This window comes from Capricornis sumatraensis, chromosome 8, assembly GCF_032405125.1.
Source record: "Capricornis sumatraensis isolate serow.1 chromosome 8, serow.2, whole genome shotgun sequence".
NCBI lineage: Eukaryota > Metazoa > Chordata > Mammalia > Artiodactyla > Bovidae > Capricornis > Capricornis sumatraensis.
Genome location: NC_091076.1, coordinates 58,848,148 through 58,868,561, shown reverse-complemented (window position 1 = coordinate 58,868,561; position 20,414 = coordinate 58,848,148). Strand labels below are relative to the sequence as shown.

General features: G+C 51.1%; 1 protein-coding gene across 2 annotated transcripts in view; it reads right to left on the bottom strand.

Annotated features, from left to right (window-relative positions):
* Positions 1-1,601: 1,601 nt before the first annotated feature.
* Positions 1,602-20,414, bottom strand: part of MSI2 (musashi RNA binding protein 2) — a 400,242-nt gene continuing 381,429 nt past the window's right edge. The window contains exons 12-14 of one of the 2 annotated variants that reach the window (XM_068976705.1): positions 5,865-6,019; positions 4,141-4,213; positions 1,602-1,779 (exon numbers count right to left, since the gene is read on the bottom strand). In XM_068976705.1, coding sequence (XP_068832806.1) covers positions 4,172-4,213; positions 5,865-6,019 — 197 coding nt within the window. In that variant the 3' untranslated portion in view covers positions 1,602-1,779; positions 4,141-4,171. The remainder of the gene's footprint in view (positions 1,780-4,140; positions 4,214-5,864; positions 6,020-20,414) is intronic. The other variant, XM_068976704.1, reaches the window with a different exon arrangement.

Sequence of the window (20,414 nt, the reverse complement as noted above, 5' to 3'; positions counted from 1 at the left end):
TACAATATGTTTTAATGCCATCTATTGAGTTGTACTTCTATAGTTGCTGTTGCCGACCTATTACCAATATTAAAAAAAAGTTAAATTAAAAAATATCCTTCATCATAAGTATCTTTCCCCAACCGAGGACCATATATTATAACAGCCAAATGTTAAACATGTGCAAACAGGAAACGGTCAGTTTTTCCCACCAGTCACAGTGCAGCGATGTTTATACTTTTTACTTTTTAAAATTCTGTTTACATCTACAATAAATTAAAAAAAAATTCTTTCATAGCCTCTCTGGTGATACTTGCAGCACTGAGGTATTAAAAAAAATATATAAACCAAAAGGTTGCTTTCCTAATTGGTAAATAGAAAGTGAATGGAGAAAAGATTTCATTAATGCAGGCTTATCCACTCCTGGCCCATGGGTCCCCGGAGCTGGGGGGTGGCTGGGGGGACAGGGGGAGAAGAGAGGCAAAGTGTCCTAGGGACCTTTGGAGGTGCTGAAATGATTGGACAATAGAAAATGATCAAATATTTAAAAATTAAGACTGAAAAAGAATGTCCCCCCACCCCTCCCCACCCAAGCCAAACCAGGTGTGCTTTGAAACATTAAATATGTTAAATATTAAAATTGTAGCTTTGTTTTTAAAAAACGTCTTGGGAAAAGCAGTTTTTCATATTTTAAATAAAAATCTAACTAGACGGTAACGTTGGAAGCTGTGCACAGACGAGAGGTTAATATGCTGGTATGACACTAATACAGTTCTTAGGTCTATCACACAGACAAGAGGAGCTAACAGTGTTCTAACCTGTCCCGGGGTCGGCCTGGCAGCTGGGTGTTCATCCAGTCACTGACTCGGTTACCCTTCCTCCCCTCCTCCACCCACAGAGCATCAAACTGCCTGGGGCCGACTCCCTCACAAAAATATTTTTGATTCTCTCTTTCTTAATAGTTTCTATGTAGTTAATGGAATTGTATTTACAACATTTCTTTTTTAGAATTCACAATTGCAAAAAACCTTATAATATCACCTCTTTCAACAGAAAAAAAGCACTTATAGAAAAGGAGGACACGCAAAACATTGTCGTCCTTACCTTATTGCCGAAAATAGATATACTTAGGTTAACAAAGAGACGCCACAAAAAAAGAACCGCTATAGAGTCTGTTCATTAGCCTACTACGTCTCACTTCTTATACAATGCAGAGTAGAAAGTTGATGCCCACCTCCCGCTCGGCACTTCACAACCTCGCTTCTCTGTGTGTGCTCAAATTCCGCCTGAAAATTCATACAGTCTCAGAACTGATACCAAAATATTCAGAGTAATATTACCATCTCAGCATCCTTGAAAAGTGAGAACAGAATTAAACAAGCAAAAAAAAAAATTGTTTTAAGAAAAAAATAATACCTTGATATAACAATTATACTATGGTTAGCTTTTAACTAGATATTAAAGCTATATGACTACTGGACTAAGTCAAAATCACTACCAAATGTGATTCAAAGAGATTTAAAAGGAGAAGAGGGAAGAGAGAAGAGGGAGGGAAACCATCAAGAAAAACAAAAACGAAACAAAACCAAAATCATGGGATATATACACATTTAAAAGCTGTTGTCTTATATTACAGCAGATTCGTGAGATGATGAGATGTAGTCAACCCTCGATCCGAAGTGAGCCACCTCTGGTTGGGATGGGGAGTGAGGCTGGTGGGGGAACAGGTCTGATGACATCACCTAAACAAAGGGCCACTCAGAAACTTCGCCCAGTCTTGCCTGGACATCCAGGTATGCTCTGCAGGGCACAGGAGGTCGAGGATGTCCGGAGGAGAACACGAAGTTGGGGTGGGAGGAGAAAGAAGAAACGTCAGGCAGGTATACTGTTCACTCTGTGCTTTCTAACCAGCATTTTCAGAGTATGACTACATTGGGCTACTGAGGATGTCTGAAAGTGGCCAGGCTAACCGCTGACTGGGGTCACAGCCTGAGCCAAGCTTGATGCTGGGGAGAAAGAGGGCAGCTCTGTAGCTCATGCTGCTGGCTTGCTAATTTGCTGATTCGATACCCTGTGGTAGAGTTCTTGAGGCAGTGGTGGAAAACGGGGTCAGCAGATGTGGTCACGCTGGGTTTGCAGCTGCAACGGTGAGCTGCAGAGTGACCAACGCTGCCTTTTCTGGTCAAGAGTCTGTTTTCAAAGCTAAATGTTTAAAAGTGTCTGTCTTTAGGAGACACCCGTCAAGGACTGTCCATAACTAACACTGCAAATTTCTACTTAAAAAAATCACATTACATACAAAAGACTCAAGGTCAGGATGCTTGTAAAAACATACACAACAAATAATAACCAGCTTTGGTCCTAGGAAATGAGAACAGGCTTGGGATTCACAGACTTGCTGATTGATTCTCCCTGAACTGGCTAGGAGCCAGGGCCCCTCCTTTCACGGACGGTGCTAAAGGGCTGAGGGTCATCTCTGCTGGGCACAGACTGTGTGTGTGTGCTTTGGGGCGGCCATGTGACTCAACGGGCCCACTTAATCATTTTTGAGGGGGCGAATGGTTAGCTCCACTCTGTTCCATCCTCTGAGTCCTAAAGCTGGATGCGGGAGGCTGGGCTGCGAGCAGCCTCACCTCCCTCCACCCGCAGGGAAGCTCTGCCAAGGAGGGTGGGGCCGGAGGCGGCGGGACCCCTGCACTGCCCGCCCGTTTCTGGCAGGGAGGGAGGAGGCACTGGCAGCTGTTTGATCCCCGTGTCATCTGACTCCACAAGGGCTGGAGCCACCTTCAGCCCCCCACGTTCTTGGGTCCATCAGCCCGCCTTGCTCTCAGGGGCGCCTCGCTTTGCTGGGACCCCTAAACCCAGTTGAATTAGTCGTGAGTAGCTCTCCTTCACACTGTTAGTGGCCTCTGGCTCCGGCAGGCCAGCAATGGCTGGGTCAGTGCTGGAAGGGAAGTGGAGGCGAGGGGGTGAAGAGAACTCACACACGGGGTTTATTGGGTTAAGAGAGGCAGTTGCGTTAGTCGAGGTGATTCCTTAGAGCAATATTAGAGAAATCCAAGAGATGTATGGAGCTTGGCTCCACCTGGTCCCCCAGCTGGGCCCACGCTACTGGGTCCTGGCTGGCTCGGGGGCCTGGAGCAACCCTCGACAAGAGGGGCGTCCTGCTGACTGCAAACCAAAGTGGCAAATCCATCTCAGCCTTGCTTCTCCCAGAGGGACAAGGGCTCATGTCCCAGCTGGGATTTTGCAAGCAGGATCCACTCCCAGGCCTCAGCTGTGGCTCTCTCTCTTCCGAAGAAACAGACTCTTGTCTCAAGACCCAAAACCAGCTCGCTCACACGGGTCATATTGAGATTCCAAGAGAGAACCCCTTCTCCCTTCCTGGTGCTGTTCCGGAGGATGAGGGATACCCGTCTTCAATGAGAATGTGGAAAGAGGCTCCCTTACTGACTGCCCCAACCTCCCCTCTCCTCCACTCCACCCCTTCCATATCCCCATCAAAGTGATTTAAAAAATGTTTAATTAACTTGAGCTCAGTTTAAAAGGTTAGGAAACTGGCAGGGATCCAAATCCATGTAACGCAGGTGATGTCGTTAATTTAATTTGCTTTTCGTGCAGTAATCTGGATAATTACTCAGTAGTTACTGGTAAAAATGTTTTCTTTTCACTGAAAGATGGAGTCTGGCTGTCTCACTGCATGAACCCCACTGGCCAAGCCCAGCGAGCTCTGGGGAGCTGAGAGGGCCTGGCAACCCTTAGCACCCTCCGCCCCCAAGCCTGGCAGAAGTCTGACGTCTTTCTGCCTCTGTCCCCCTGGGATGGGCACAGCACAGCATCTCCTTCCAGTTTCCCACACTTTTGATCGTATTTCAAGACAGAGAAAGATGAGAGGTGGGAAAGATAGAGAAAAAGGATCAAAAGAATCAAGGGAAAAAAAAGACAGTGGAAGAAAAATGAGGGTCATGATTTAAGCCAGAGGAGGGATGAGAGATTAAAAGGCTGGATCTTGTTGCCCCCACCCCCCCGGAAAGGGGTGGAGAAAGAGGAGGGAGAGACGTTGACGCGATGGGACCAGGGCCCGTGCGTACTTGCATGCCCAGTGTGCACACATGTACGGACACGCCTGGCGGGCGAGACACGTGGCAGAAAAGGCAATACCTCAGAGTGGGGTGGCAACGGAAGCACCTGCTCAGTGGTATCCATTTGTAAAGGCCGTTGCAATCAAAGGTCCCTAAAATTGCACAATTGTTAAGGTCATCAGCACGCTATACATGGGAACAGATTGTCATATTCTGGGAAAGGAAATTATCACTAGGACTAGACTGTGGTTGCCAGCATGAATATGTAATTCTGAGACACCGTGCCATGAGGGGCTAGGATGACATCCTCCCAAGTCCTGACTCCCCACCCTGGCCTGTCCGCTCACCCAGGGGAAAACTGAGAGCCAGATTCCCAGGGGTAGGTGGATGAGAGGAGACGGGGGCTTGTGCCACCAACGCCAGGCACCGTTGCACTGCACCCCAGACAGCCCCCGACGGCTCCAGCTGGGGAGAAGGCCAGCCCCGTGCAGACCAAACGTGACTTGACGTTGTTATTTCAGAAACCATCACAGCACACGGGTCAGAGACCCAGGTTTTCATGAACAGATAGGGTCAGTGTCTCTGGTGCTGACCGTGTCCGACATAGTGGCAGACGATCCCTGAAACGGATGCAGCTCTGGATTGGCTAGTTACTGCTCTCGATTAGGTGTTACAGCCGATCCGAGGGGGTGTACTCACCAAATTACTAAGTGATACTGGTTCTGGAGTGGGATTCAACAAGGACCCGGACTGCACAGGCCAGGCAAGGCATGTGTGTGTGTGTGTGCAGTGTGTATGAATGTGTGAGATGGTGTGTGTGCGCATGTGTGGGTTGGGGGGGGTGACCTTTCAATGCCAGGGGCAGAGACTGGCCGCCCCGATGCCCTGATGGTCTGCACTTGCTTTGTTCTCCCCAGCACAGCCCGGTAGGCAGGGTTCTCCCACAGGGATATAACCTGGGACAGCAGACACTTCCCTCTTAGCTCAAAATCAAACTGTCTCCAAGATGGAGCGGTTGGCCGATTTTCGGTTTCCCCAATGGAAGGGACAGCGAGCGAGTGGGCTCAGGCACATTCATGCTCACACACACCGGGAGGGGGAGGACAATACAATCTGAAAACAGCATGCAAATCTGTTAAGCAAATTTCCATCGCCTGGATTAGTCAGATTATAGAACCACAGAGCATTACAAACGTCAAATGCACCTGGCCTTTGGGGCGGGTGGAGCTAAAGAATGCAAAGGGGAACTTACTTGGAACCCGGAGACTGTAGGAAACATTAGTGGAGGAAACCCCCTGGGACGGGACTTGCACCCCACGCTACGTCCCAGGCCCCAGCGTTGCCCCAGGACCCCAGGCAGGACTCTACTGACTCAGCCTGTCATCCTACGGGGACGGGACGGGGCCCTAGCTCCAAGGTCCCAGCCCCCCTGAATCTCCAGGAGGCCGGGATCAAGCAGAGGGGCTGACCCCAGGGGTCTACTACGAGCCAGCAGCTGCCTCAGCCTGTTTCCTTAAGGTCTCACACACCAGCTTTTGAGGGAGGAACACTTCTTTTTGTTTCGCAGCCAGGGATGCAATGGGTTGTACATGCGGTTCAGGGTTGAGTGACCTGCCCACACTCCCTCCACTCCACCTGGGGCCCGCGCACGGTGAGAAGCTGCAGCTGGGGGTGGCGGACGTGGGTGTGGCGGGGGACCCGGTGCCCGCTCCTGGCCTGCCAGCTTGGGGCTTCCCTGGCACATCACCGCCCCCCGTGGGCCGCAGGAGACAGGCGGGAGGGCAGGGGCGGGGAGGTACTTACGGCGATGCCGTGGCCGAAGCCGGAGCCCGGCTGAGGGCTGGCGGCGCTTATGTAATTCCCCACTGCGGAGTCCTGGCTGGCAGGGCCGTAGAGGTCGGCGACGGGTCCTGGGCTGTTGGCCCCCGGGAAGCCTCCGGGCCGCGCCGGGTTGGAGCCTGCCGGGGAAGCGGGCCCGCCAAAATTCGGTTGAGCACTGTAGCTATTCAGGACTGGTGTGCAGAGAATAGAGCTGGGTATGAGGCTGGAAGCCAGGCATGCACCGGTCACCACAAGCCAGACACTCGGGAGGAACAGCTGAGGCCCGACTTCTAACACTCAACCAAGGCCATGCGAAGACATCAGCAGGGACTCAAGAATACTCAGCCCAGGCTACTACTAAGAAGCTCGGAGCTCCAAAAAGAGATAGAATAAAAAAAACAACCATTCAACACAGTATGGCAACCAACCGGGGTGCTTCACTGCCCACCAAATTATCACAATAGAAATAGAGAGATATATGGAAGAGAGAGAGAGTTGGTTTTTTTTTTTTTTTTTTTCCACATCTGAATTGATGCTCATGCAGTCTTGTCTAGATCTGGGCACGTTGAGACAGCATTCACATCCCATGCAAACTACAAAGGAACTAGGTTTAGACTACACATTGTGTTAATATTGATATTAAAATGTGACAGGAAACAAAGCAAGTTGTGTCCAGGAAAAAAAAAAATCTTTGGGGGGGGAATTTTTTGGTTTGTTTCACTTTTTTTCTTGTTTTTGGATCCATTAAATGACAAATTTGTTTTAAACAACAAAAAAAGACAAAAAAGATCTTCGGCTCTCCCTCCCCCCACCCCTCCCCCACCTCCCCACTGGCTACTCCCTCCCTCCCCACCCCTCCCGTTTATATCCCTGAATGAAAGTCGTCAATACTGAAGTGGTCGGAGGATGGGATATGTCATGGAAGACTTGGGCATCTTAACATAACCGTAATGATGGTGGCAGAGGGTTCCCTTTTGGGGTGGAGAGCAGGGGATGGAGGGAGGGATGGGGTGGGGATGGAGAATCTGGAGGCTCTGGGCCAAAGCTGGTGAACGCCAATGATGCTACAGGACACCCACACACTCACCTCCTGCAGTAGAAGGAAAGGGGGGGATTTAAACTATTTTTTTTCCTTTTGTTTAAAAAAAAAGACAAAGAAGTATGAATTCAGAGCATACTGACTGAACCAAATGATCACGAAAGCGTATCTGACCGAAAAGCCTGCGTCCTGTTGGTTATCTTCAGATAGACTCCAGACTACCAGAGAGAAGAACGAGGACGGGACCTTTGCTACAAGGAGACGAGACTTCACACCCACATGTTCCTTGGGGAGTGGTGGTGGTGGGCGGCAGGGTGAGGAGACGCTGCCCCAGGCCCCGCCTTTACTCGGTCCATCGTTCCGCCCCAGCGAGGACCACAGCTTGCCAACCAGGTTAACTGTGTCTCTTCTTCATTTCCCTTTAGTAGCTTACATCTTTTATTTTCCATAATAGAAAAAAACAGCTTTTTTATACTGTAAAAGTAATTTCTCATTGACTTTTGAAGTTCAAGGTGAATCAGGCTGGCCAGTTCTGGACTACAATTCGTCCATCTTGAAGAACCAGACAAAACGGGTTCCACGAACTTCCTTGAATCCCAGTGGGTGCTCCTCACGACAGCCTTCTCCCTCCTGCCTATGCTCGGCATTTCCCTCTGCCCTGGGCCCACCTGCCCTCAGTGGCAGCAGGGAAGACATCTGCAAATCTTCTCTGGACCATGACCTTGCCCTGGGCACCTGTGGCTGGAACTCCTCACTTCTGGGTGTGTGTGTGTGGGGGGGGAGTGGGGGGGGCTTGAAGAGCCAAACCTGGATTGATTGCTACCGACTAGTCGCCACGATGGAAAAAGACCGACGATGCACCCCAGCTAGGCTGGTGGGAAACAGAGACAGGATACAAAGATGCAAGGAGAGTGAGCCAAGCAGGGCCGGGCTCCCAACTCAACAGAGAAAAGGCAAGCTGCTTCCTGGGAAGGCCATCTGGGGCCGGAGGCTTCAAGGTCAGGCCCCTAGGAAGCTGTGCCAAGAAAGGAAGAAACTGGCTGATGGAAAGCACAGGTTAAAGAAAAAAAAAAAACCCCAGAGGCTCAGAGCAAGGGAATGGCTGATTTGGGAGTGCACTGGCAGACAGAGGGGACAGGATTTTTGAATACAGGAGATTAAACTTGCAGATAACATTTGGCCCTTCTCACTCACGGAAGCAAGGATCAAGCTGAGATATTCAACAGACAACATTATCTCAGGCTTACACACTTTCTTTTTCCAGGCCAGGGAAAGCAGAGAGAGCTCAGACACTGACTCCCAGTTCACCCTGGCAGCTGACCCCACTCCTATACCAAGGAACCAAGAGAGTAACTAGCCAGCTCTGTTTCAGGGTAACGGGTGGGAGGGGGAGCCACGGTGGAAGGTCAAGGCTTTCTGACCTCTTTCTCCTCTGGCTAGATGAGGATCCAGGGTGGGCATGCCCATCTAGAAGCCAAGAAGGAGAGAGAGAGAGCTCCATCTCGGCTCCTCCCAGCAGAGTGAGGGCTACCCAGAGACTAACCCAGCCAGCAGAAGGAGCCTGGGAGAGAGGAGGTTGCATACTCATGGAAGGATGCTGTCTAGAAACACGCCCCGCTGGAGGCTCAGAAGACAGAGAGGCTGGTGGTGTTTGGCCCACCCGTTAGCCTCCCCATCCTGTTGCCCAGGAGACCTGCAGCTGGAGAGCTGGCCTGAAGGGAGTCTCCCAGTTGGGCCTACATCGCCCCTCCCTCTTCTATCCTCTTCCATCCAATGACACCAGAATCACTGTGGAGGAGGCACTGTGTTACAATGCAGCTTTAAAACCCTAAGTCTTGCACAGTTACACACTTGCCCTCTTCACACCTGAGCCCCAGCTCCGTCACCCTGCAGACACCCCCCAGTCAGGGCTGAAAGACGGGGCCCTGGCTCCCCGCCTAGGATGCAGGTGGCAGGCCAGGAGGCCCTGGTTCTGGGCTGGTCCTTTTTCTCTGGACAGTGAAACCTGCTCCCTCAAGGGCTGAGGGCATAGAGGAGCCGGGTCACTGGGCTCCTCGGTCAATGATTCCCCCTTTCTTTGTGTGCAGAGGACCCAGGCTCCAGAAAGCGGGTTAACAAGCCAACCTATGTCCTGAACCCATGCATCTCCAGGAGGGCACTACCCAGCTCAGCAGTTTGAGAAGGAAAGGGGAGGGGCACTCAGACACCAGCATGCGCTGTTTGATGGTGGGAAGGCAAGAGGGACACGGTGATCTTCTTCTTTGGGGACCTTCCCCCTGCACACCGGCTGGCAACACAGTAAAGGAGGACCCCCTCCCCTCCAAGCTGTGACCTTGAGAGAAGAGGCAGGCAGGTGGGGGTGGGGGGAGCATGCCTCGAGCCCCTGGCCTGAGGGTGCTTTCAATGCTAGTTACCCTGAATCAGTTCTCAATGGGCTGTCTCCTGGCAGGTCACCTCCAGGCTCATTTTAAGCGGCAGAAATGCTCCCATGGCCAGGGTCAGGTCAGGAAGAGGGAATGAGATGTCCCTCAAGGCTGCTCAGCTAGGGTGTGTGTGTCTGTGTGCGTGTGGAGGGAGGGAGGAAGAGGTCTCAGTAGGTACTGCTGAATAAATAGTGCTGAGATTTAAAAAGGACGTTATAACTCTTGTCCCGGAAGAGGACAATGTCTTGCAAACACCCTGGCATTTTTGTAGCAGAAGCTGTGAGCATTAACTGGCCTTGGGCAAGCTCTGCACCAAGCAGCAGTTTGGGAACTCATGGTGGGGGAGCAAGGTCACTTCTCCACTGGCCGCTCTGAGCAGCGTCCACAGCAGCGGTTTAATCCAGGGCAGGCACCTCTCTTCGCCCTGTGCCCCAGGCATTCTCTGGGCTTTCTGGGTCCAGGCAGCAGTATGCTCAGGGAGGCAGCTACGGTGCGGAGAAAGGGAACACTGGACTTGGAGTCAGAAGACCTGAGTGTGACCCCAGCCCTGACCTCCAGCTACCTGCCTGGGTGGGTGTCAGCCCCTCACCCTCCAGAGTCCTCATCTACGACACGTGAGTCCTGCCTACTCTGCCTGACTCTCAGTGGGCTGAGGCGAAAATGCAAAAGAGGAATGCCTGTAATTCATCACGTTTAGAACAAATACATCCGTTTTCGAAACAGTTGTGTATGCAGAGCCCAACAAGGCAGGTTACCATACGCAGGTTTAGGAAAACCTGATATAAGATAGCACAATTCACTGGCCAAACAAATCAGGAAGTGACTTCACAAAAGGATCTGTTTCATCGACCACCCTGCATTCAATCACCTTGGACCTGATGAAAAGACTCTGGGGAATGGGGGGGATGGGCAGGAAAGCAAGGACACGACCTCTCATTGAGGCTAGCAAGAAGAAATGCATCTAAATTTCAGTTGGTGGCATTTTGCATTGGATAAAAGGAGACACTTCCTGCGTATCAAGGGAATACACCTGGATGGCTGGCCCAGGAAAGCCATCCCAGAGTCCTTCTCCAAGGTCTGTCCTGCAGGCTCAGACCCTCACCTGCAGAGGCAAGACCCAAAGCTCGGGAGCATCTGGGGGGTTTACGGCAAACCTTTCCTTCTGGTGGGTACGGGTCTGCATGTGGTTCTGCCCGACTGTGGTCAGAAGGAGCTGGGCTGAGAGTGGGATTTGTCACTGAGGGTGGGGAAGTTGTGGGAGAGGGCAGTGAGGATCAGGAGATCAGGAGAGCCACACTGCAGGTCCAGGAAAGGTTGGAAGCCCCGATACTTCTGTATGCTTCCAACGTGATGCCGCTGGACACAGGGCAGAAGGCTAGAGCCCAGGACTCGGAGGCGGGCACCCCTGGGAGGGCATCTCTGGCTCTAAGGCCTGAAGAATGGATTATTACTGATTCAGAGAAAGGAACTGTTAACAGAACTGTTGCTATATCTGAGACAAGCCATGGCCCACCAAGTCCCAGGCTCAGACCTGGGTCCTGGTTTGGTGGCTCTCACTTTTCACCAAAAAGCAGAGCCAGCCCTCAGGACAATTTCAGTCTCCCACTTGACGAATTATCTGTGGCCGCCAGGATCCATCTCGGGAGGGGGCCTCACGGCCCCCAGCACATTGCCGGGATAGTGTGTGCTGCTCAGGACAAGGCAGGCGCAGCGGTAGGCCTGTCTGCACCCAGCCCAACTCAGAAGGTAACCTGCTACCCAGCAGACTTTACTGTGCCTGCATGAGGCGCGAGGGCAGGGAGACTGGGCTGCTGGGTGTCACGGGCCCGCTCCCAGCCCCAAGCTCCTGAAGAATGCGGGACCTGGAGCATAAGCCCGTGTGGTATTTTTCATGTTAATGTATCACACTAGATCGTAGGGAGTTCTGTTTTAGAGGATTAAAGAGAGTAACTGAGAACGCAGTGAGCAGAGGGGCTCTGCTGATGGGCTAATACCAAAGTCACTGCGCCTCTGACCACCACACTTCTCTCTGCCGGGATTAAAACTCCACAGCAGCAGAGACTGCGTCTCAGCAAGGGACCCTCTGGGAGGGGTGTGTGTGCAGGTGGGGGCTCTCCAGGTTCTCAAGGGGCCCTGGGTTCTCCAGACCAACAGCAACCTGCCCGATTCCCATTTACCACGGGGGGCTCAGTGGATGCTGCGTTTCATAACGCCAGGCGGCTCTCAGAAGCTGAGACCTGACTCTGAATAGCCAGTCTCTCAGGAATGCCAGCTGGTCAGCTGAGGCTTCCCTGCAAACAGAGTTGGGGACCCTAATCTGCAGTCTCACCATGCCCTCTGCAAGTCGTGCCCACAGTAAATTAATGCCGGTGGTCAGCCAGAGAAGGTTGGCCTGAAAAACTAAACCTGCTTCTGATAACAGAAGGAGAAACACTCAGCTGTGAGCTACCACAGCTCGTCTCCAGCGGAGCAAGGGGGAATCATACTCCAGCAGTCTGCCCGGCCACTGGGCCCCAGGGATCTCGGCTCAAACTTCTCTCCCAGAGCCTAGCCTGAAGGTGGGAGAGGAAGACAGAGAGGGCCAGAAATTACCTCTAACCTGGGAAAACCGTGACACAGTAAATGAAAATCAGATCCGTGCGGGGACCCAGGTGCAGGGACAATCAATTTTATATATGACATTTCTTTTTCTTTTTAAGCTCTGCTGAAATTCAAGCTATTTCAGAAGGCAAGGAGAAGACACACTTTAATAAAACTAGGGGAGGATTGAGAGAGCTATGTGATGGTGTTTCTTTCTTCTTGTCTCCCTATACAAATCAATACATTGCCGGGAAGGACAAACTCAGCCTGCTGTCAGCATGTCTTGACACATCTGAGATGCCTGGCTCACTGCAAACACTGCAGGTGACACGTGGAGAGAGTCAGCTCGCTCCCTGGGCTCACAGGGACTCCCAATGCTGGTTCCAGTGATGCTGGTCTTCCAAGACTGCAGTTCCTGCGTGTCCTCTCAATATTGAGCCTGCTTCAGACCACTGTGGGGGGCCCAGATGTCTGCTGGCTAGTGCTGGCATATCTTAAGTCAGGAATGGATGGACAGTACAACCAAAGGCTCAGGACTCACGGTTTTGTAGAAAGGTCGCAGCTTCAGGTCAAATCACATTCCCAGAAGAGACAACTTCACTGCTGGCCAGCTCCAAACCCCTCACATCCTGAGTTCCTAGCGAACCTGGATACTCACACTATCACTCAGATCAGTGCAAGGAGACAGCCCCCAGAACCCCATCTAAGGAGGGCTTTATGGCCGGTACTTTATGTTGCTGGACAACCTCAATAGGAAACAGCTCATTCTCTTTCTGTCTTGACACTTTTTGAGTATCAGCCTTGACTTGGGTATGTCTCTTCTTTACAAAGGACCAGGCTGGGTTGGTTGGGGAGGAGGAGGTGTGGGGTTAGTGGCTGACTGCCATCTGATGAGGGGTAAATTCTGGGGACGGAGTAGCACTGAGTGGGCCTGGGCCTGGGCTGTGTTTCCTTCATTGTAGCCAGATTCCTTACCATCTGAGCCACTAGAGAAGTCCTCCAGGTGCACTGGCACGCGTTTTAACACCGTCTTGTTCTCGCTCCTAACAACTTGTAAAATGGGCTTTATTGCCCTGGGGTCGCTGACAAGGACACTTGGGGCTGGGGCCATGCGGGGATGCGTCCAGGGTCTCACAGTGTCTCAGACTGACTCACTTGGACTTTGGGGCAACTCCCAGTTGCTTTTAGATTGAATCACACTGCCCAGCTGTCCTTCCTGGCACTGTGGTTTGCGAAGGTTTCTTCTGTTTATTTGGATCTTTCTTTGCTTTGCGGAGGTTGCAAAATCAAGGATGATGAATCAAACCTACAGTACTGAAGTGCCAGTTCCTGAGGGCATGGGCCCTGCTGCCTTTTCCAAACTGGGAGCTCCCCGGTGGTGGGGGTGTCTCCCCCATCAGACTGGGGGCTCCCTGAGGTGGGCCATCTCTTTATGGCCCCTGCCACAGCGGATAGGCGATAGCCTCTCTCCTGAGGACCAGACCACCCTCCTCTGGACCACATCTCGGAACAATACTGGGCACAAAGCTGGCATGCAGTATAGCTGGGGTCAGAGTGTATCAGAGAGAAAGGACGTCCTTCCATGCACCCCAGACAGTGCAAGCAGAGGGTTGGTCTTAGTCCCCAAAGACCACTCCAGTCTAGTAAGGGCCATCCTTTGGGGAGTCCTCAGGTGTGAGCATCTTCAGTGTTTACTGCTTGATTCCAGGCCATGGAAACTCACTGTTCGTGGTGCCAGAAACCCGGGCGTGGGGTGGGGAGGATGCCCAAGGGGCACCCCTTGAGGACCTGTACAAAAGCCTTTCCACTTGAGCTGCCCGTCTTTAACAGTTGTAAAGGCACCGGAGTTTAATCCATTTTTGCTGTAAGCGCTAATAGGTCTGTGTCCTTGAAGTTCAAAGTGGGCGCATACATGTCACTAATTAGCCAAGCACGGCGCCATTCAGCTCCCTCTCATGTTTCTAATTAGGTCTTTAATAACAAACAAACTCCGACCTTACCGAAAGGCCCGCATTCGTCAGACAGTCAAGGAGGGTGGCTGCTTTCCTGTTTATGGTTGCTCCGGGCCGCTGGTCCTACGTGTACATGCTCTCAATCTCAGCTAGGACAGGCCTGTTCTTGGGGGAGGCAGGAGAATCCACCTATGAGGACACAGACCCTTTCAGCCTGTCCAGGAGGGGTGGATCTCCTGTCCCTGCTGGGAGGGCCAGTGGCGGGCAGGAGAGGCCTGAGCTCCAAGGCCACAGGCTCATGATCTCTGTCCTTAGAGGAGGCTGGGGTGGACCGTCTGTCTTGTGGCTCTGCTGATCTGTTTCTAAAGGTAGAGATTCTGATGATGAATCACAGACATTGTGTGAGGCCCTATATCTGGAAGAACCTTGAGGTGTCTGAGTCCATGGTTATACACTGGACTTGCTGGGGAGATTTAAGTACTGCTGAGGCACCCCCTATCCCGCCCCAATTCCCCTGCAGATTCTGATTTGATGGATTCACAATGTGGCCTGAACACTAGGAATTTTAAAAACTCCCCAGGTGATTCTAACATGTAGCCAGGTTCAAGAACCACTGTGTTCACCCCTGTTTCACAGCTCATCGATGGTAGCTATGAACGGGTCTACCTTTATTAATATCATCCCAAGTGCCACACTCTAAAGGGTTAATCAACCACACCCAAAGATGAAAACCTTGACTATAAGTTTTTAAAAAAAATAATACACAATTCTGGAAATATTTATATCCCTCTCAATGCCTTCGTACATCAAAAAAAAAAAAAAAGGCATGACGGGTGTTTCAAATTATTCCCTACCAGGTGATGCATCACTTGGAAGCCCCTGGCTTTCTCTCCAGTCACTTCTCTCAGATCTCAAGGTATTATCACGGTCACCCCTTTTGTTCCCAATGATAAGGGATCCAGAGCTTTGGAAACAGCAGCAGTACAGAGCTCTAGAGCTGAGGGGTGCCCAAGAACCCAACAGTCTGAAATCCTCTGCCCCTAAATCAAGCCGCTTGTCACTGGCAGAAGCCAGATGCAAACCAAGTCTTCCCTGCTCCTCCTCCTCCACTCTTTTTTTTTTTTTTAAGCCTCTTATCATCCTTATCTGATTAATCCACAAGGCAACCTGTTCCCTAGGAAGGGAAGGGATATAAGGGAGATGCATGCCTTTGAGCTCTTTCTATTTCCAAGGCCAGACAGGGGAAGCCAGAAGCTGTGGGGTCAACCCTTGAACAACCACATAACCTTCCAGCAAGCCAGTCCCAAGTCTTGTTTGTTTCTCTTTAAGCCAGGTGGGAGGGGACACACTGAACTCTCAGGGGCTACCTCAATGGAAGGTTTAGAAACTCTTATGTACCTGGAGCTGAACAACCCAGACCCAGAAAAGTCAAATGACATAGCCAAGGATAGGTAGCAAAATTGGGTGAGAGGTTTCTTCCAACAGAGGTCCGTGTTCTCTGGTTTTGCTGCTGTGCTTGTGAGTCTTTTCTCTGGAGGCTGGGTAGAAGTTACCAGACTCTTCTGTCTGGGTCAGTCCTGACTCGGGTGCATCGTGGGTCCCGTGTGTTGGTAAGGCTGAGCATCTCCTCTTCCCCTCAAGACCGGGAAAGCCAACCCTCTGCAGGTTACAGTCAGAAATAACTTCCAGAAAGAGACGGCAGAGTGGGGCTCTGCAGCCTTGACCTCCCACAGTGGGCTCTTCCACCGGCACACAGGTTTGCATTAATTGTTTACCACCGACCTGGACAGACCAGTTTATTAATATTAATAAGTAACCAGGAACAAAAGGCCCCTTTATTTTTAGCTCTCTCTAATTGCGTAGTAATTACTTATCTACAAAACAAATGAGCCCCTGCTCGCTGTTGCCATGGTACTGAGGGTCCAGCCTCCCTGCAGGATGATTGGCCGAGAAGCCCGCTGATCCCGCCTCCGGCCCCGCCCCTCCCGGCCATTGGCTTAAGGCAAAGCCCCAGCAACTGGACAGCCAATCTCCTCCCAGCCTTAGGGCTGGGCTGCACTACCCAGCGACCTTCCAGATGCAGTGTGCCAGCTCGCAGGAAGGGATGTTGATTGATCCCTACGGAGAAGTCTGCATTGCCCAAAGACGCCCAGCCCTGCTCCACGGCTTAGTTTCCTACGGGCAGTGGCTAACTTCCTTCAGTTCTGTTTTAGCTAAAGTCTCCTTTCAAATGATTATCTTCAGGTTGGCTCATTCTTACAGGACCACGCCTCCTTTGTGTACCTTTGGTCTGAAAAGATTCAGAGACCAGAAGCCAGATCGGAAATGTTAGCTAAAGCCAGACAACCATGATGTTAAGTTTGCAATGGCAAAGGCAGGTGCAAAAAGTACATGTAATGCCTTCTGAAAATGACTTCGGGTTCCCTCCTCCCCTAGGGATATGGAGAATTGATTTGATGGCCAACAGTGGGGATTTGTTTTTGTATGTTTCAAAGGCACAGTGTTTTGCAGGGATGGCAGACCTAGGCTCAAATCCTGTCTCTGCCACCTCACTGGTGTTAAGTCACAGTTTTTAAACCTTAAAAATGGAAATGGGAATAACAGCACCCATTGCATAGGCCTATGAGAATTAAATGGGATAAGGGAGGTGGACTTGGCACAGTACATGACTAATTCATAATAAATGTGAGGTATTTTAACATATTACCTATATTTTATTAAAATTGGCTGGGAAGTGTCTCTAGCATTCTACCAACCACTTGCAAGATATCCTTCCCTTAAGAGACCTCTCAGGTGGGTTTGAATTTTGAGATGACTCTCCTGTCCACGCCACAGAGTGGACTGCGTTGTGGCTCCACTCATCCTGATAGATCTAGAATGGGTCTCTCATCCAACAGCCAATCACAGCTGCTGAAAAGCATAATTTGCCCATATCCCGTGGTGCAGGATCCCAGGATGGGAAGAGGAGACCTTTTTATTTATTAATGAGCATCCAGGAACAAACGGCCCCTTTGTTTTCTGCTTTCTCTAATTGCATGGTAATTACTCATCTACACTAAGAATGAGGCTGACTGCCTCCTTGGAGGGTTGATATGGTAGGAGAAGGCAGGCACCACTCTTGAGACAACATGCAAAACACCTTCTGAAGACTCAAAATTCTGCCTTTCATTGAGGAGGGCACCCCAGGGAAGGTTAATCAGGTGTGGCTTTCTGGCGTTCTGAAGCAGATTTGAACAGAGGAAGCAAAGAGAAGGACAGAGGGAAAGGGGCTGGCAGAAAGGACAGGGGCAGAGGCTGCCACAAGGACACAGGAACAGGAACCAGTAGGCCCACGCAGGGGATGAACAGGAACTTGTCGGCAGAAACCAAGGAGAATCTCTGCAGGGTCTGCCTTGCTCTCCTCCCCTTCCTCCAGGTCACAAAGCACAGCCGCAGGGGCCAGGCGTCAGGCTGGGCTCCATGGGGCCGCTGCCAGGTTGATCTTCCTCTGTTGGTTCTGTCCGTAGTGAGCTCCACTGCCATAACGAATATGAACTCCTCTCTCCCACCAATATGACTATAGCAATCTGGCTTTCAAGGTCTTCCTCTCCCAGACTCTAGCCTGAATCTACCTATACCCCTACTTCCCATTAGGCAGTCTCCCACTGTCCCCTGGTCAGCATGATGTTCAGCTTGGAGTTAGTCAGCTAATGGTACGAGTGAAAGGCCCACAGCATCTCTTATTGGGCCCTATATATAAACATTTATGGAGTGTTTAAATTTCATGGTTTGTCACTTGCCCTTTCGCTTTCTGTCTCGTCTCTCTAATCCACCCTGCTCTCAGGCTTGTCTAACATAGAAATCTGCTGTCACTTCTTGGTTTCAGGGCTTGCTGAGGCTCCCAGTTACCCAGGTGAATCTGGGCTCGTTAGCATGTTCCAGCCAGAGCCAAGGGTTTGCAGGACTTCAGAAACACTCTGCTGTTCTGGTGGTGATGCATTAGCTGCTTTCCCCAGGCTCCCTGGGGAGCTCCTATTTGTCCTTTAAAAGTAGGGACAGTCACTGCCCTGTAAAACATTCCTTGCCTTCCCCTCAAAGCTAATCACTTCCTCCTCTGTGCACCTTCTTTTCTGGGCTTAAGCATCGTATTGTGAGCACACGTTAGTCTCCAGGCTAGGCTGGAAGAGTCTCTAGGACAGAGGCTGCGCTCTGTATTCATCTAGCAGCTTTCAGGGCTGCGAAGGGCATCCACTGCTTGTCTCTCCAGCATCATTCTCGTGTGCCCCCTTTTGTCAGCACCCGGATTTCCCTGTGGAAATCCATCCATCTTGTGCTGTGTCAGAGCTCTTCAGAGGGTCGGATCCCACCCTCAATGACTGGTTCATGTAACCCAGGTCTTAGCCAAACAGCACAAAGTTCTACTTTTGCTAGAAATCGGGACCATTTGACCCCTTCTTCTAGACCGGGAGGGTACAATGAAGCAGATAACTGTGGCTACCATGTTGCTATCATAGGAAACCAACAAAAAGACAATATCGAAAGGAGAGGGAGGGCAAAACTAAGACAACTGCAGAAAAAGTGCCTTGAACAGTCCACACAGGACGCTCACTCTTCCATGGAGCTTCCAGGATGTCGGCCAATAAATCCTCTATAATATTTAACTGCTCTGAGCCGGGTTTTCTGAGACAGCTCAAAGCACCTTGAATCAAGGCCCAGGATGATGTCTGTCACATATAATAATAATTACTGCTGTTAAACACTTAATAAATATCTGCCGATTTAAATCCACGGCAGATGTGCCCGGGGTCTGGTTCTGAAATCTATATCTGAAAGGTTGGCCCATGAGGTCCTGACATGGAGCTGGCAGCCGAGGCTGTGGGGCTTTCCCAGGACATTCCTGCAGGCACAGGGTGTTCAGGCGGCAGATGGGTCCTTCATGAACAAGCACGGTTCCTCCACAGAGCTGCTTAAAGGAGGCCAAAGACCTGGGTTCAAGTTCAGGGTTCTCTACCCTTGACCAAAGCCTCGCTAACCAGGTAACCAGCTGTGTGACCTTGGATAAGTCACGGAACCATTCTGTAGCCCAGCTTTCTCATAAAAGCAAACATGTAAAACTGAGCCAGACTCTTCCGCTTTCCTGCCCATATGTCGGGGTGGCTGTGGTACAGACGTGTGCTCTAAGCTCTGTAGGAGCACCGGGAACCGTGCTGCACCCAGGCAGGTGCTCCATAGATTCTTCTCACCAGCACATGGGTTCACCAACTTTTGGGGCTCCCCAGACCCTGCAGCGCCTCCATCGCCCAGCCCAGAGTACCAGGAAGGGGCTCCTACACCGCCGTCCATGGGGCTCTACGTGCTGTTACAGAGTGCTCAAGGGGCATCATTCTTCCCACCCCTCCTCCCGAGCCAGCATGGGAGGGGGTCAACCAGCTCAGGGGGGCAGGCACGGGTGTGTCATCCGCTGAAAATAATTCCGCTAATTTAAAAGACCATTAATATGCTCCCACTCCATTCACTTTAGGATTAACTTAGATCTGGGCTTCGAGGCTAGTCACTAATTGTGCCAGAGCTGATTTATCAAGTGCATGGTATTTCTATTACAAAATTATTGATTAGAGCTGATGTATTTTATCCGCAACAGAGTTGGTCCGAAAGCCCTTGGAAAATGAATGAAGCTGAGGTTAGAGGCGGGCAGCTCTGCACACTATTATAAATTCACTGGGGTTACTGAAACCCAATGCTGGACTCTTTATGGGCAGAGTCCTGGCTCTCCCAGAAATGGAGACTGTTAATGACAAACTGAGAAACGAGGGCCTGGTGCCCAGAGCACAAGGCTGTGACTGGGAGACGTCTGTTCAGGGAAGGTCTTGCGAGTAAGCCTGGCTGGCTGCAGCAGTTGGTCCTAATGGGTCCCAGATTCTCTCCCCCTTTCTTAGGCGCTGGCTCTGTTCCAGGGATTGGGTGGCCCCATGACCCTCCCCACAGATGGGCCATCTTGAGGTCACAACCCCCAGAGGATGCTTGCTGCTAGCACAAGGCAGGCTGGGCAGGAAAGGAGAGATGCCTGCACTGCAAACCCGCCCACCCACCCCCTTCCTGGACATGGGATCCTGCTGACGGAGGCCCAGGAAAGCCATCTTCAAAAATTAAGGTCCATTTTCCTTTTTAAAAAGGAGCTGCCAGTGCCAGAAACAATGCATCATGGGAAATAAGGGCTTTCCGGGGGAGGGATCTAGATGCTCAGACCACTGAAGGCAAGAAGTGTCACGCGCCTTTACCTGCCCTGGTGCCTGCATAACGCAAACCTTCAAAACAGGCTTGTGGACCAAGACTAGGGAACTGAGGCTCATGCCACATCTGGTGCACATGAAACCTGGATCCCGCCAGCAGCTGGAGGCGTGTGAGAACACCCCCCGCCCCTAACGCATAGGAGGCCACTGAGACGTGAAAGAATATCCCCAGATAAAATCAGGGCAGGCCTGGGACCTACTCTCCTCCCCAAAGAGTTCATTTTACGGTTCAAGGTCAACTATTTATTCTGTCCCCAGCACTTGCATGT